General features: G+C 47.5%; 1 protein-coding gene across 2 annotated transcripts in view; it reads right to left on the reverse strand.

The window, feature by feature from the left end:
• KIRREL3 (kirre like nephrin family adhesion molecule 3) overlaps positions 1–16,998 on the reverse strand; it is a 549,921-nt gene that overhangs the window by 118,412 nt on the left and 414,511 nt on the right. For both annotated transcript variants that reach the window (XM_047823798.1, XM_047823797.1), the window contains exon 2: positions 8,128–8,205. In XM_047823798.1, coding sequence (XP_047679754.1) covers positions 8,128–8,205 — 78 coding nt within the window. The remainder of the gene's footprint in view (positions 1–8,127; positions 8,206–16,998) is intronic.

The following is a 16,998-nucleotide window of genomic DNA, read 5'->3' on the forward strand; positions in this document are numbered from 1 at the left end:
CCAAGCTGTCAGCACAGAGCCTGACGTAGGGCTCCAACCCACAAACCACAAGATCATGACCTGAGCTGAAGTCGGAGGCTTAACCGACTAAGCCACCCAGGTGCCCCAAGGAAAAGGAAGTTTAGAAAGGAGCTGGGCAGGGTCTGTGGCCAAGGACCACCTTAGATAAGCAGGTTTCCCAGTAGGAATGGTGGCTGGAGGCATGGGACCCAGAAAAGCCTCTGGAATTCTCCATCAGGTCACGGAAGGAGAATGGCAATGGCGAGTCTCTTGTTCCAAAATGCCAAGTGAATTAAATAACAATCATAAAGTGCCCTGGAAATCTGCGTCTTGCCATAAATAATAAACAGGAACGTTATACAAATAACCAGCTTTGCAGCCCCAGTGGAAGAAAACACATCAGTAAGAAAAATGAAATAAGAAAAAAATGCACCCAAAAGCCCCAACGAACAAAATGACAGTATTAGCCAACATCCTGGGGGCTCTTGCAGGCAGTGAAAGAATAGTCTCTGGAAGCTGTGGGGCCTCAGCATAAGCCAGCCTGCCCTGGCTGCACCAGCCAGAGCGGCAGGGGTTCAGAAGTCATCAGACCCGTTCTCCACTAGATCAGGTCCCTGGGCCAGGGTCCTTCTGCCCCTCTGCTCTGAAAAAAAAGTGCAGACTATCCTGTAGGCCTGCTTGGCTGCCTCATTGCCACCCAGGGGACAGCTGACATGGGCCTGAATTCACTCTCAGAGAACAGACAGGAAAAAGAAACACAGCTCTGCCTTCTGAGGCAGCTGAGCAAAGCCAGCCCATCAATACCCTGGTCCTGGTTCCTTTGGTGACCAGAGCATTTAAAATTAGGGGGTGAGTGGTGAGAATAGGGTGTGCGCAGCGTGCTGGGAGCCAAGATAGATTTTTTTTTTTTTGATTCATCGCATTTCAAAGGCTTAGAGATGATCATATCCAACATTATTCACTTTCATACATGAGAAGGTTGACATCTGGATGTTCAGGGACTTGCCCAAGGTCACACAGCTGGCTCCGTATGTTTAGGTGCTCCTTCTGCTACACTGATGGGGGCACCTCTTTTTCTTACCAACTCTGTTAAGGGAGAGACAGGAAACAGGGGGCATTTTAGGCAAATTTCTGTGAACTGGGGAACAGGGGTGCGGAAAGAAAGGATAGACTCCATGCCGGCACAGATAGTTCAGAGAGCTGCTGAAGACTCCTGGGCTCCCATCCTCCCGGAGTTCCCACCCCTGCGCATGGGTGAGAGGTGAGGACGGGCAGAGGGCATCGTAGTGGAGGTGTGTTTGCGTTGAGTCTGGACTAGGAGGACGGCGCAGCCCAGGAGCTGCAGGGCACGCATGAGCCTGTAGGGGGCCTCCATCTGTGGGACCGGCTTTCTCCTTCCCGGGGGTTCGAGCCCCTCCCCAGGGGCCCAGAGGTCTCCAGTGAACAGAAGCTGCCTTTGCTAATCACTTGCATTTGTTTCTTCCTAGGAAGATGAAAACGACAGCGCTAGGAGGCATTTCTGCTTTCCCTTCACTGAGCTGGGAGAAGCAATCGGTCACTGCGGAAAGTCCTGGAAAACCCCCGCCCTGCCAGCTGTGCGCCGCAGAGGGTGCGCCAGTGGGGAGGAGGCAGGGCCTCCCGCGCAGGCGCACCTTGGCCTCAGAAAACTAGCAGGAAGGCAGGCCAGGACTTTGCTGTCTCCTTTCTTCTCCATTAAACATCCTCTTCCTCATTTCCCCTTCTCAAGAGTCCTAGGGGCTAATAGAATTTTCTGGTTCCTTAGAAATGATCTTCCCTGGTCTACGTCTCTCAGTCCAGGCCTTTCCTGATTTCCTCCCACACCACCTGGAGACTTCTGTGTTCTGCCCCCCTTCCCCCAGCCCCTCCCACTTTCTCTGTATCTTCAGCTGCCCTGAAAACCAAACCAAGTTAAAGCGTTAGGGGCTTCCCTTCTGTTCATGGCCTCCTCTTTTGGAATTCCAAGAGCACTGGGCTGGATGTCAGGAGACCTGGAATGTGGTCCTGGCTCTTCCGGCAACTTCCCATTGAGCCTAGGCAAGCCACTCAACGATCCTGGGCCTCCCTGAGTTGGTGGTCGCCCTATAACTCTAGGGTTGTTGAAGTTCTAACACAGAGGAATACCAAGCTTTTCAAGAGGCAGGCAGCGCCCCTCAGCAGATGCCATGTGAAAGCTTTCTATCCTGCCTATGAATAGTGTCAACCCTGGGGAGGCAATGTGCATTGACAAGGTGAGTGGTTCTGGCTGGGATCTCCAGGAAAACTGGAGAGAGCCAGTTTTGAGAAGAGCCAGGAAAAGGGAAGGGAATACAGGTGTGTGTGTGTGTGTGTGTGTGTGTGTGTGTGTGTGTGTGTGTCAGGGGTGTGGGATAAGGAAACAGTGGGAACAGTTCCCTTTGCAGATTTGGTGGGCATATCTGTCTAGAGATGCCCCGAGGATGTGGCCCAGCAGTAGATGGGGAGAGGATGGAGAGCTGGTGCAGAGAGGAGGGAGACCACCTGTGGGGGCCTCCCCTCGGCTGACCTGCCCGGGCCCTGGCCTCCAGTAAGGGGCTATTGTACCAGAATAGGAGGAGGGCTGAGAGGTAAGACTTAGGACACTCATTTTGTGGAAAGCTCCATGTCAATTTGCTCTGCCTGGTGGCTCTTTCTCAAGACCCACCTTACACCTGTGGATGACTTCGTGTATCCCTCTGTTGTCAGTCAGGGCACTGATTCATTAGTTACATTACAATTGATGGACTACTCCTTATGTGTGAGACACTGGGCAAAGGCCCACGGGTAGGCGAGGAATATCTTTGCCTAACTCTTAGATGGGACAGCCTAATCAATAATCCCCAATTAGAGTAAGTGCCACAAAATAAATAAGCCGGTTGCCATGATGGAGCATAATGGTGGGGGAAGAGGGGCATCTAATTTAGGTAAGGCAGTCCGGAAGGATTTCTTTATGAAGGTGACAGTAACACGGGGAGGTACCTGTGTGTTTGAACTGTGGGCTCCTTGCCTGTTTCCGATACTGTGTCTCCCTCTCTCTCTGCCCCTCCCCCGTTCATGCTCTGTCTCTCTCTGTCCCAAAAATAAATAAACGTTGAACTGTGGGCTCCTTGAGGGCAGGGATGATGTCTTATTTCCTGTGAAAGCTCCAGTGCTTAGAACAGTGTCTGGCATTTATTACGCCAATTGGTATTATTTTTATGGTAGGTGTTCAATGAACTTTTGATGAATAAATAAATGATCTCCTTCCAGCAGTTCCTATTTAAAGCACCATGTACTTAATCACATGAAGACAATTATGTCGAACACACCTGATATTCTTACGCCTAATCTGTCTTTATTTCCTCCTCTCTCGTCTGCCCTTCACTGAATTTTGTTTGTGTCTCCATGTGATGCCTCAGATGTGTTGAGTCCAAACAGGAAAGAACACACACACCCCTCCCCCGCCCAACACATTACCCACCAAATGCTGCAGATTCTACCCGAGAAGCTATTAAGCGCTCCCAAATAGAGCAAACCTCTCATTGACTATCACATGCCTCCTTAAACGATCTTTGAATAGTGTTTTCTTTTTATTGCTTTGTGTAGTTTAACAGCACCAATTGCGATTACTCTAGCTGATGATAAACCCCAGATCTATAAAACTCCTGTTCATTCATTATTTTTTCTCTTGCTCCTTCTCAAGCTATTATTATTATTATTATTATTATTTAGACTGTAGCAAGGAGTAGGGGGAGGGAAGAGGAAGAAGGAGATAAAAAGATACCAAATTAACAAGGAGACAGATGAAATAGGAGACCACTTCTCTTCCGGTGACAGACACCCTATTAGATACTGCTAAAACAGAACAAATATGCTTTAATACGGAACAAGTAGGTCTTTTATATTTATTCTAAACTGGAAATATTATGATCACCACCTTATCTTTAATGGGAGAAGCAGCTAATTGTTCCAATATCTCACTAATTCCAGCATCTGGGAGAAAATTATTTTTTACCATTTTACCAATTGTTCAATTTATACCTAAGTGTGGACAGCGATCTCTGTTTCTTGATCTATGTCATGGCTGCGATTCCAGTTCAATTATTAATAGGTGGAAGTTATAATTATTTTGAGTATTGGTACAAGATAATTATAAACCATAAAACAGCTCCCCATGCTTGCTGATGCCTTTTCTTATCCGCAGACGTGCTGGAATTTGGGCATGCGCGTTTTAGAGACAGAGAACATGCATAATGTGGCACTTGGGGTAGTAAGACTGGCTGCAGTGGGGAGCAGAGGAGCCTTTGCCTCCCCCGCAGTTCCTTTCTCCTCTCCTTCCGTGCCTCCCACCCTCCAGAGCCAAAGCCAGTCCATAGCCTGCATCTCCCCACTGTCTCACCCTCCTCCCATCTGGTCTATTTGTTGTTGAGATGTGGAACTCATCATATGCGGTGGCTTAGCTTGCTTGCCACCCCTTTGTCTCCTTGTTTACCCAGCAGCAGCAGCAGCAGCAGCAGCAGCAGCAGCTACTGTGTGTGTGGCTGTGTGTATGTGCACGAATGTCTGTGTTGGGGAAGTTGGGAGGGGTGAGAACGACAGGCAAAGGGGGAGGCAGGGTAGGGAGTTAGCTGCTCTGTTACCCATTGGCTAATGCCTCTATTCCCTCCCTCTTTCTGAATAACTTGCTTTATTCCCAATTAATCTTCACTAGGGGGAGGGTTTTGGCAGGGGTAAGGTACCTGGGATTGCTCATTCTTAACCAAGTCCACCACAGCCAGGGGAAAAAGAATAACACATTTGGGTGGATTGCATGTGTTTGGAGAAGGGGCTCAGAGAGAAGAGGCACTGTTTTGGTATCTTCCCATTTTGACAAGAAAAAAACTCTTTAAAATGCCATCTGCAGGGCACCTGGGTGGCTCAGCTGGTTAAGCGTCCAACTCTTGATTTTGACTCAGGTCACGATCTCACAGTTTGTGGGTTCAAGCCCCGCATCAGGCTCTGCTCTGACAGTGCAGAGCCTGCTTGGGATTCTCTCTCTCCCTTTCTGTCTGCCCCTTCCCTTCTCGTGCCCTGTCTTTTTCTCTCAAAATAAACAAACATAAAACATTTTTAAAAATGCCATCTTAGTTTGGTTTTTGCAGACAGCAAAGCTAACTGTCCTCAGAAATAATCAGATCCTAGTCTTGGTTCCAAGTCCTCCTGTAGTCCCCCCTCTGACTCCCTTCCTTCCCTTTTTAATTAAACAGTATCTAATGTCTACTTAATATTAAATTTTTTTCTACCATTTTTTATTTTTATTTTTTTAATATGAAATTTATTGTCAAATTGGTTTCCATACAACACCCAGTGCTCATCCCAACAGGTGCCCTCCTCAATGCCCATCACCCACCCTCCCCTCCCCTCCCTCCCACCCCCCATCAACCCTCAGTTTATTCTCAGGTTTTTTTTAAAGTTTATTTATTTTTGAGACAGAGAGAGACAGAGCATGAACGGGGGAGGGTCAGAGAGAGAGGGAGACACAGAATCCGAAGCAGACTCCAGGCTCTGAGCAGTCAGCACAGAGCCCGATGCGGGGCTCGAACTCACGGAGCGCGAGATCGTGACCTGAGCTGAAGTCGGACGCTTAACCGACTGAGCCACCCAGGCGCCCCTTTATTCTCAGTTTTTAAGAGTCGCTTATGGCTTGGCTCTCTCCCTCTCTAACTTTTTTTTTTCCATTCCCCTCCCCCATGGTGTTCTTTTAAGTTTCTCAGGATCCACATAAGAGTGAAAACATATGGTATCTGTCTTTCTCTGTATGACTTATTTCACTTAGCATAACAGTCTCCAGTTCCATCCTACCATTTTTTAAATCCCTGGTTCAGAGTATTATCATTATACCTTTCTGCTGTGGCAGATGCATTCAGAACCCTTGCTACATAATGAATTGTGTGTTCCCCCTGCCATTTCTGTGTTAAAGCCCCTAACCTCCAATGTGACTATATATTTGGAGACAGGGCCTTTACAAGAATAATTAAGGTTAAGCAAGTCATAAGGGTGGATCCCTGATTGGACAGGATTAGTGTTCTTTTTTTTTTTTTTTAAATTTTTTTTCAACGTTTATTTATTTTTGGGACAGAGAGAGACAGAGCATTAACGAGGGAGGGGCAGAGAGAGAGGGAGACACAGAATCGGAAACAGGCTCCAGGCTCTGAGCCATCAGCCCAGAGCCCGACTCGGGGCTCGAACTCCCGGACCGCGAGATCGTGACCTGGCTGAAGTCGGACGCTTAACCGACTGCGCCACCCAGGCGCCCCGGATTAGTGTTCTTATAAGAAGAGACACCAGAGATCCAGTTCTCTCTCTCTCTGTGCCCCAGTGAGGGTACAGTGAGAAGTGGCCATCTGCAAGCCAGCCAGAGAGCTCTCACCAGAACCTCCCCCTGCTGCCACCTTGCTCTTGGACTTTCAGCCTCCAGAACTGTGAAGAAATAAATTTCTGTGGTTAAAGCCATCTAGTCTGCAGCATATTGTTATGGCAGCCTGGGCTGACGAATATACCCGTCCCTTAGCCACTGATGAAAGGTTGTAGGGGGTGTTCATCAGCCTTGTGGCATGATTCTTTTTAGGCCCCAGGATCTGGAGTCACTATCCTTCTGCTGGGGTCAGACACTTGGAACTTGAGGTTTCTAATCCAGCCTAGCTCCTGACTTTCTGGCTTCCCCAATCCCTGCGAACCTCATTTTCAGCTTCTCTAATGAGCGTAGCCAGCAAGAGAATGTGTCTATTCAGCACTACGGACAGAGGCACCCTGTCAATTCCCACAAATTAGAAGTTACTGGTTAGCACTCTCACAAAGGTGGTATTGGGGAGGGAGGAGGTGGGCTGAGCAAGAGACAAATCAGGGAGGAAGACCACCTGGCAGGATGTGGACAATGCAGCCCCTAACCCTGGCTATGCTCAGCCATGGGGCTCCTGCAAACGACAAGTGCCTTCTTGATGCTGCTGCCTTCTTACACAGGTTGCACAACGCAGGAGGGGATTCTCCTTGTACTCAGTTGTGCTGGCCTAACTCTTGTCAAACTGTCACCATGACGGGTGCTGGTAACAAACCTACAGCTGGCAAGGTATCAGGACTTGGGAGACCATGGTGGTGTGGGTGTCACGGACCATGGGCTGGGAGAAGAGCCAGCAAAGGAGCATGGGAAGAGGGCCTCAGAAGTTTGGTATAACTTTGGGGGTAGAGATGGTACAGGTGAGCTGCCTCCTCCATGCCTGGGATGGGAATGAGGCTCCAGGGGCTCTGGGCCTTGGGAGGGGAGGGGCCCAGCTCATGGCAAGCTGGCTGGTGGGGAGCCAAGGCTTCATTTGTCTGACTTTAATGAATAAATGGCATCCCCAGCCATTGTTTATCTACTTTTGAATCCTGACAAACAGTCTGTGGCATCTGATGGAGAGGGTTATTAGCTGCACGGAGACAGATGGCTGGGGATGAGGGGATTGGCTCTTTATTATAGCAGGCCCACAAGTGACAGCCCCCCTTTTACTTCCCAGCCTCCACATCAATGTCAATACCTTCCTAGAGCCTTCTGTGACCCAGTGAAGCCTCAGAGGAAAGACCCAGAGCAAAAGGAAGGCAGAACAGCCCATGAGTAAGAGGGAGAGATAGGGCCAGTGGAGTTGGAAAAGACAGCAGATTTCCAATTGTAAGTTCTATGAAAATAAAAGCTCTGCCTTATTCTTTACTGTTTTCCCAAGTGCCCTGTAAGGTGCTGTTTATTCAATAGGCATTCAAAAAATGTGAATGATTGAAGAGAAAGGTAGAGAGGCCTGGATTAAAAAAGATAATAGAAGCAGATTTAATTGTGCTGGGTGAGTGGTTGGGGAACAAAGGTAGGAAGGAGAGAGGAAGACAAGTAGAGGGCACAAAGGGAGTAGGGAAGATAGCGGAAGGAAACGTGCTTACCAATCAGCATGCTGTGTTTTAGGCATTAGCTACTCTTCCCCACATTACTATATAAATAGCTTCATGGAAATCCAACTGCTCTGCCCACTGTCCCAGGTTCTTCTTCCTGCTACCATAGCAGCAGGGCAGCTGCAGGGAGGATTTCACCCTCCACCTTACCCCCAAGAGTGTGGGCAGGTTCTCACTGACCTTCATTCATTCTCCGAAACTTGTCCTTGGCCATGTAGCCCAGCACCAGACAGCATCCTCTCTTCTGGAGGCCCAGCTCTGGAAGAAAAGCACAGGTGAGTGAGCTTAGAATGGATCAGGTGTCATTGGAGGCCCCTCTGCAGGGGCTATGAAGCTGCTGCCTTTATAAACAGGGCTACTTATTTAACATTTATGTAGCACTTGCTATGGTCCAGGCATCATTTTAAGCCAATAACTCCTCATTTGATCTGCACGATAACTCTGTGAGGTGCGTACCATTATCTCCATTTTATAACATCCCCGTTTACAGATGTATTGAGTAGGCAGTCTTAAATGGAAGAACCAGCTGGTGGCAAAACCAGGAGTTTGAATCTAGGCAGTATGGCTCCAGAGTCCACGCTCGTAACCACTACTCACAGGTTAATGAGGCTCTCTATACAGGCTGGGGGCCTATACCCAGATCATGCTGTGGTTGTGATCAGGCCTGCCAAAAAAAGAGGCAGAGTCCAGCTAGTGGTGTCCGGGATGGAGCAAGGAAACCAGACACAGGGGGTGATTCAGAAGAATGACGAAGCGGTTGGGTGAATTTGGGGGAAGACGTGGGGGTGGAGGTAGGGGTAGAGGAGTCTACCTTTTGGGAGAGAGTGAGTTTCTGGGTCTGGGGATTCCCATACATTCCTATATTCCAGCGCAAGGCAGTGCCGTCCTCAAGCACTTATGAGGTGTGGACTCAAGTGTGGAGCACAGGGATTGGAATGGCTAAGAGACACAAGACACAGATTCTGGTCCCACGAGACTTTGACACAACAGAAAAAATAAGGCAGGACAACGATTCTAGGTAGCAAATGCAAGAGGTTTTTTGTTTTGTTTTTTTTTTTTCCCACGGCATTTGGTAAATGGGTGCCCACCGTGTGTGGGCGTTGGACTACAGTACATCTGCCTCACAAGAGAACGAGATTTCCCCTCTGGTTTTTATCCTCTAATTCTGATCTGTCTTAAGCGCTTTATGGGCTTTGAAGCAATTCTACACCAAATTCCTCTTCTGATCCCCCACAGCACCCCATGAGGTGAGCAGATAGGTTACTGCTATTCATACTATGCAGATGGGAAACCCAAAGTTCAAAGATGTCAAATGACTTCCCAGGATTATTTTAGACCCCCTGCCCCACTTCTTTGCTTGGAACTCATACAAATGTGACAGCTGCCATAAACTTGGCGAATGGACAAGGGGTATGATTTCTGGAAGAGGGAATGTGACTGCACCCCCTCCCAGGGCTTGCCAGGCTTTCTGGGCACCTAAGGGTTCCCTCCATTCGTGTCTCAGGGAAGGTGGGTCCCAGTGAGTGCTGCATTAGAGCAACTTCTCTTGGGACACTGGGTGTTTCTCTGAGCCCTGGAGGTTAACATCTAGGCTGTTAGAGCTTAGACAGGATGGGCTCATTTCTCCTCCCTACCTCTCCATCCACCTCTTGTCACCCAGGTCTACCCTCCATGGGTTGCAGGATGAAAGGGTCCATGAGAGACAGATAAGTCAAGCTTAGGGGCTCTTGCCCTAGAGAAAAACAAAGCATGGCATTCGGTGGCAGAATGCCACGGCCCAGGGAGGTTACTAGCTTTGATCTCTTGATTCTCTAAAGGGGTTTATTAACTATCAGTAAAGAGCAGAGAAGCAGATCTGAGCGTGCCTTTTCCAAAGGCGCTCACTTCTCTTCCGTCCCCTCCACGAGCACACTCTTCTGAAGGCACGGCCAAGCCAACCTCACTTCAAACAGCTTTACATCTCAGGCGCCCAAATTGACGATGTTAAGTTCCCTCATCCAAGGCCTTGGCTCTTTCTTCAAGGGCTCCTGCTCTGTCGAGGGCCCTGTGGATCAAAGCCCCTTTGATGTTTACTTACTATATTTGTGGATTCTTTCTAACAACCACCTTCAAGAGGCAGGAATGCAGCCTGCCAGGAGGGGGCCAGAGGAAGTACAAGCTATGAGGAGGCTCTCAGCCCCTGCGAACAATAGCCCCTTGCCTGAGACTCTGGGACTGTATAGAAGCCTCAACATGCTGACGACAGGCAGAGTTAACCAGCCCATTATAATTGCACGACCATTGTTCATCACCACAATGATAAAACTGCTGACGGTTCTTATTATATTTTCCATTGACTTCTTATGCCCATCTAAAGCACATCAGCAGTGACTCCTAATGAGAAAAGGAGCTGGGGTTCCTGCAATGAGCCCAGGGAAGCACGGAGGAGTGGGGGCAGAAGGTGCTGGATGGATTTAGGCCAACATTCCTGTTGGTCTTGCTTGACCATCCCCTAAGCTCTCAAGAAAATGGAGCAGGCATAATTCTCCTAAAGATTGAGAGAGTGTGGGCGACCTGTTGAGTCTAGATCGCCTATGTTGGCTGTCTCTGCCACCCCAACTCAACCCATCGTGTGTCACATAATAGGTTGCCCCCAGGGTGACTGCCTGAGGAAAGAGGCCACATGGATGGTTATTGTAAGTAAGAGTCTCATGGACCATGTTTGATTTTTGCAAATGAGCAGGAAAAGAATTTTTTAAAAACCTGATTAATAAAAGAAATGGAGGGTGAGGCAATTTCTCAATGTATTTGGCTCATTTAATTTGACACGTGTGGGTTAGTCTTAATTATTTAGGCAGCTATATTACAAGGCGCTAATAAGCACACTGAAGAAATGTATTAAGTGAGAGGGCTCTCCAACTGAGTCCTCACTGAGAAGTGGGGAGAAGCCACTGGGATCCTTGCAAGAACGAGCAGGTTGGAGAATTAGTGAAGTGAGAATTAGATAGCTATCCACATATGAAAATTTGGGATGTTCTTTGGAGAGATTTGCAGAGCTAAATTAGAGGTCACTGGGTCCACAGGAGGAAGCAGGGATGAGGTGGGGGAGGGGAGGAGAATGTGGAAATCCAAGAGGGGAGGAGGTGTGTTGTCAAAGGCACTGAGCAGAGAGAGGGCTGGGTGGGGCGTGGCGGGGGTGGCATCGGGAAGTAATCGCTTTGTCTTGGAGAAACTCTACCCCCACCAAATGAAGCAGGCTCCTCTTAGGGGAAAGATGATGGACTGTGACACAAAGAATCTTTCACTTTGTGAGCTAGACCAGCCACCAGACTGCCACCTTCCTTGTCACACAAGGCTGGGACCGACAGTGGAATCAGATCACAGATGCCCATTTTAACAGCAAGATGTCGGGGTCTTCTCCATGTGGACCTTAGGGCTGCAGCCTTTGGTTGAGCACTTATCAGTACAGAACCATCAGATGTACCAAAGGCAGCCGTGGAAAATGATGAATAGGAATTGAGTCATCCTCGCTTAAAAGGAAAGTTCACAGCAAAGAAGTCCAGGGTCACCGGCAGATGGGGTGGGGAGGGCACTGTCTGAGGAGAGCAAAGGCTTAAGAAATACTATTCTGCAAGGAAACATTTATGGGGAAAGGGCATTGTTTCTTGGGAAGAAGTGAATGAACCCCAGGAATTCCTGGACTGTGAACCACAGAAGGGCCAGGATTGTGCCATTTTCAGCTCTGAGCCCTTAGTCCCCAACACAGTGCCTGGCACATGGCAGGAGCTCAGGACAAATCTGATGATTCGATGTAAGCACCAACTAAAGACTATTGGGCAGTAGCCTGCTCTCCCCTACCCAGGTCAGAATCAAACCAGGTGGGCTGAAACGTGGCACAATAGAGTCAGCTAGGTGAGGATCGTGGCCGAGTGAATGAAAGTTGTAAATTCATTGGAAAAGAAGTCTAGGAAACGGAGCTTTCCTCTGGGAGGAATAAAAAGGGCTGACTTTGTAAATGGAACCGTTTTCCTTCAGTTTCACAGGGTGACGATGGGACTTTTTCTAGCCTTAGGATTTCTTTATTCTTAGAGGTAATAACAATGATACAGTGCTATTACTTCACATTTGCAGGACCCTTATTTTTACACAATGCTGTCATATTCACTACCTTATTAGATTCCCACAGTAGCTCTGTGAACTAGGTGAGGAAGAATGGTCTATTTCCTCCAGTTTGGTTTCAGAGACTGAGGTTCAGAGAAGTAAAAGGGCAGTTCAAGGGCAAAGTACGAGCTGATAATAGTACTCAGGTTAGAAGCCGGGTCTGATTTCTAGCTTTCTCAGGGGAAGGTCTCGGATCCCAGGGCTGCCGAGGCTGTGAATCAAGACAGACCAGACAATAGAGAACAGATGTTGGTGGCTCTGGCTAGGACAGTGTTGTGGGTTGAACTATGTCTCTTCCCTGCCCTTCCCCTCTCCCCCTCATTCACATGTGGAATGTGGATTCACCAGAGAACGTGACTTTATTTGAAGATAAGGCCTTGACAGAGATAATCAAGTTAAAATGCTCATTAGAGGGGCCCTAAGCCAATGCCCCTGGTGTCCTCATAAAAAGGGGACATTTGGAGACAGACACACATACAGGGAAAACACCATATGAACATGAAGACAGCCATCTACAAGCCAAGAGAGAGGCCTGGAGCAGATTCTTCTCTCAGAGAGCTCTGAAGGAACCTACAGGCCAGGTTTGCATCTTATAAAGACCATTTTGGCACTGGTGCAGAGGATGGATGGGGAGGGGTAAGCCCAGACAAGAGAGTGCCATTGTTTGACTATTGCAGTACTCCTGGTGAGAGATGATGGGCTGACATCTGCTCTCTCTCTCCCCACTCTCTGAAGACAGCCTGAGATCAGAAAGCAAGTGAAAGGACCCTGAGCTTTCTCAGGGGGACATTCAGAGCCTCTCCATCCCTGCCACCTTGACACAGGAGAGCAGTGGAGAGGCTGAAAATAGCTCACCAGATGGTTCCTGAGACCATATGGAGAAGGCTTCAGCTGGACCTGGCTAGAGTCACAGGGAGGCCATGTGTGCTTCGAAACTCTCAGTGTTGGCTGGAGCCTTGCTCTAGCACTCCAGAGTGAGCCATGCTCTGGGTGTCTCTGCACTTTATAAAATGTGGATACTAATAGTAAGACGCTCTGCACATGGTTAGTATGAAAATCAGATGCACTTGGTGAAGAATGCCTACAATGAAGTAGCTGGTAAGGGCGAGCTCAACAAATAGAAATGAAATGTCAGATTGGGGAGTAGGGACCGTTAAATTCCTCCCCCTTCTTTACAGGTATGAAAGGGGAGACTCATCCAAAGTGATATAATGAATAATGAACTTTGGGGCGGTGTTCTTTGGAGGCTATTGTGGTAGCTACAAGTTGAGGGACTGGAAGAGGAAGTGAGTCAGGAAGACCAGCCAGGTGGGTACAGCAGGTGAGGCTGAGGCCCCAGAGGGGCCGAAGATGGAGAGAACATGGTGAATCTGAAAGACATTCTGGGAAGAGACTATGGGCTGAGTGCCAGAGTGGCCAAGCAGAAGGGGGCAGATGACCACAGTGGCTTTAGTTGGGGAGGTTGGGGGAAGAGAGGTGTCTGTGTCAGAAGCAGCTGACAAAGGAAGCCAATTAGGCCATGGGGGGGGGGGGCGGATAATGGTGCATTTCTGGACTTCTTGTGTTTGAGGTGATGGGGTTCCCAAGTGAAGCAGTCTTGGATGATTACATGAGCTATGAAGAAATACATTTTTAGAAAGTTTATTTACTTATTTTAAAAGAGAGAGAGCAAGCTGGGAATGCAAGCTGGTGCAGCCACTCTGGAAAACAATATAGAGGTTCCTCAAAAAACTAAAAATTGCACTACTAGGCATTTATCCATGGGATACAGGTGTGCTGTTTCGAAGGGACACATGCACCCCCATGTATATAGCAGCACTATCAACAATAGCCCAAATATGGAAAGAGCCCAAATGTCCATTGATGGATGAATGGATAAAGAATACACAATGGAGTATTACTCGGCAATAAAAAAGAATGAAATCTTGCCATTTGCAACTACGTGGATGGAACTGGAGGGTATTATGCTAAGTGAAATTAGTCAGAGAAAGACAAAAATCATACGACTTCACTCATAGGAGGACTTTAAGAGACAGAACAGATGAACATAAGGGAATGGAAACAAAAATAATATAAAAACAGGGAGGGGGACAAAACAGAAGAGACTCATAAATATGGAGAACAAACTGAGGGTTACTGGAGGAGTTGTGGGAGGGGGATGGGCTAAATGGGTAAGGGGCACTAAGGAATCTACTCCTGAAGTCGTTGCACTATATGCTAATTTGGATGTAAATTTTAAAAAATAAAAAATAAAATGAAAAAAATAAAAAGGGGAAAAAAGAATAAGAAAAAAAAATAGAATTCACACATGTATGTTGTATAGAACTTTATGAAAAAGTATGCTGTTAGAACATGGCTTTATATCTACTTTTATTAAAATATTTTCCTTACTACATTACACAGGTAATAGTCTTTACCTGTGCATTTATTTTAATTTATTTAAAATAAATATGTAATTATTATCATCTGACAAGAATTAAAAACTAATAGGTGGTGAAAAAAATTTAAAAAATGAGAGAGAGAGAGAGAGAGAGAGAAAGTGGGGAGGGGCAGGGGCAGAGAGAGAGAGAGAGAGAGAGAGAGAGAGAGAATGAGAATGAGAATGCACCCTGTCAATGAGGAGCCTGATGTGTGGCTCGAACTCATGAACCATGAGATCGTGATCTAGGCTGAAGTCAGATGCTTAACCTACTGAGCCACCCACCCAGGCGCCCCTGAAGAAATACCTTTTCAATCAGCTTTACTGACCTCAGAGAGCAGATGTCTTCTGTAGATCAAGTCATTATGTAATGAATAACATAGAAAGCAATGGAATAGTATATGGGTAGACTCTGCCACAAGTGTTAGTACCAGCCCTGCACAACCAGCACGTATTTATAAAGTGTGACAGGTATGGTATCCGGTCCACAGACGCTCATGGAGAGGCTCCTAAGTGCACCATGTGCAAGACAAAAACATGTAAGGCAAGCTTCCTCCCACAATGAGATGATAATCCAGTTGACTATGTAAGGCATATACTTGTGAAAAGGTGAACGAAAATCAAACACTGTAGTTTAGTAAAACAAAGTGTCATTAGCAGCATGTGAATTATTTCCACACTAATGGCAATAATTGCTACAGGTCATGGGGTGGCTCTCGCCAAGGGACCCCAAAGGCTGGAGATTTGTCTGGGGGGTTGCCCTTGGTGGGCGGCCATACCGATGGCCTGACTCATCAAAAGCCAGTCTTGCCAGGATGCCTGGGTGATCACAGGATGCCAGAGCCTCGTGTTTGAGAAGTCCTCACCTTGATTCTGCTAAGCTCCTGCTTTCTGCTTCAGTTCTGCCTCACCCTGGTTTCAGCATTATTACTCACATCCCGGGCAATAATGGTGCCCATAAATCGCGCAGAGATCACAGTTTTCTGATCAACCTCTATAGTAAAGAGGCCTGAAGTGGGGAATAGCAAAGGCTTATTAATCCTGACTAGTGTCTGCCTCTGGTCCTCCAGGACAAGTAATAAATGTTTAATAGCCCAATAATACCTGTTTCATAATTTTTGACTCTCATTGCTTGCTAACTCTAAGTTTATTAAAGAACTATAAACTTTACATTGTTGTAAAGACATAATTGCTATTTCATTACCTATTTAATATGAGTTAATTATATTAGAACTAAGTTTTTCCCCATTCATATTAAGTATCAATTAGTTGTTTTTAACTATTGATTTCTATTTAATTGCCTGTGCTATTACATACCAATTAAATTCTTGTAGGAGAAACCTGAACTGGCTATAGTCTTAAGTTTTTAAGATAATAAATTAGATGGCAAAGCTCAAGTGGCGTTATCTTCTTTCAGGAAGGGTCAGCAATCATTGTGATAATTCCCAAAGGTCTTTGTGACCCACCAGCTCATCCCTGCTAGTTCCTGCAGGGGCAGACCTCCCTCCGATACCTGATGGTAAGAAGCTTCAGCTTCATATGCAGCAATGGCAAGAAGTAACACTGGGGAAGCCCTTTACTAGCCCCTGGCCTCCTCAGCTGCCTCAGCCTGCCCTTACTGGCTGGCACGGCCCTATCCACAGGGCGGCTAAGGCAGGCAGTCTTTCAGTGATTCCTCACCACCAGCTGTGGGGTCCATGACTGCCCATGTTGCCGCTGGCCCCAGACCCCACGTGCCTACAGGAAGTCTGGTGCCCATGTGGTCACCACTCCTCTGGCTTCCCCAAACTCCTGGTCCACTGGCCCGACTCTACGTTGTGCTCAAGACAAATTGGACATTTACTGGGTGGCAATGGGCGTTTGACTTTTCTCATCCTGTTTCCCCTTCACACCGACCTTGTAAAGACAGGTGTTACTATTCTTATCTTTATTTATAAAGAAATGGAAATTTTAGATGGGTAAGGAGTCACCTAGGGTCCCTCAGCTATTGAGTGGCAAAGCTTGAGTCCACCTGTCTGCCTGACTTCATGCCTGGTGCACCTTGCCATGCTCTGTCTCAGTCCTCCATGAGAACTGAGTCTCTGCCCACCGGGCTGGCTCTTGGAGACCTTGGCTGGCTCCTGCCATCTTTCTTTTCACAGAAGGTTGGGCCCATCTTCTACCCTCAGATACTGCCTGGGGTCTTTCTCCCAACTAATTAATTACTTGGAATTCCAACATGGCCACCAACTGACTGAGAATGTGGCCTTCCTCTGCGCCACTTGGGCATCAATGCAGACCCCAGGGGTTGCACTCCTCCCACACTCCTCTACACCCTGGAACTGGGACACAGGTTACCCTACCTCCTGGGGGCTGGATGCAGCCCAGCCTTGCCCCTCTCCACTGGTTGGTATCACCAAGGGCTCCCCCATCTGTGGCCAAGCTCACTTCATTCATCATCACAATCAAAGTTGCCATTTATAGGGGCACCTTGGTGACTCAGTTGGTTGAGC

The sequence above is a fragment of the Prionailurus viverrinus genome, chromosome D1, assembly GCF_022837055.1.
Source record: "Prionailurus viverrinus isolate Anna chromosome D1, UM_Priviv_1.0, whole genome shotgun sequence".
In the NCBI taxonomy this organism is placed as follows: domain Eukaryota; kingdom Metazoa; phylum Chordata; class Mammalia; order Carnivora; family Felidae; genus Prionailurus; species Prionailurus viverrinus.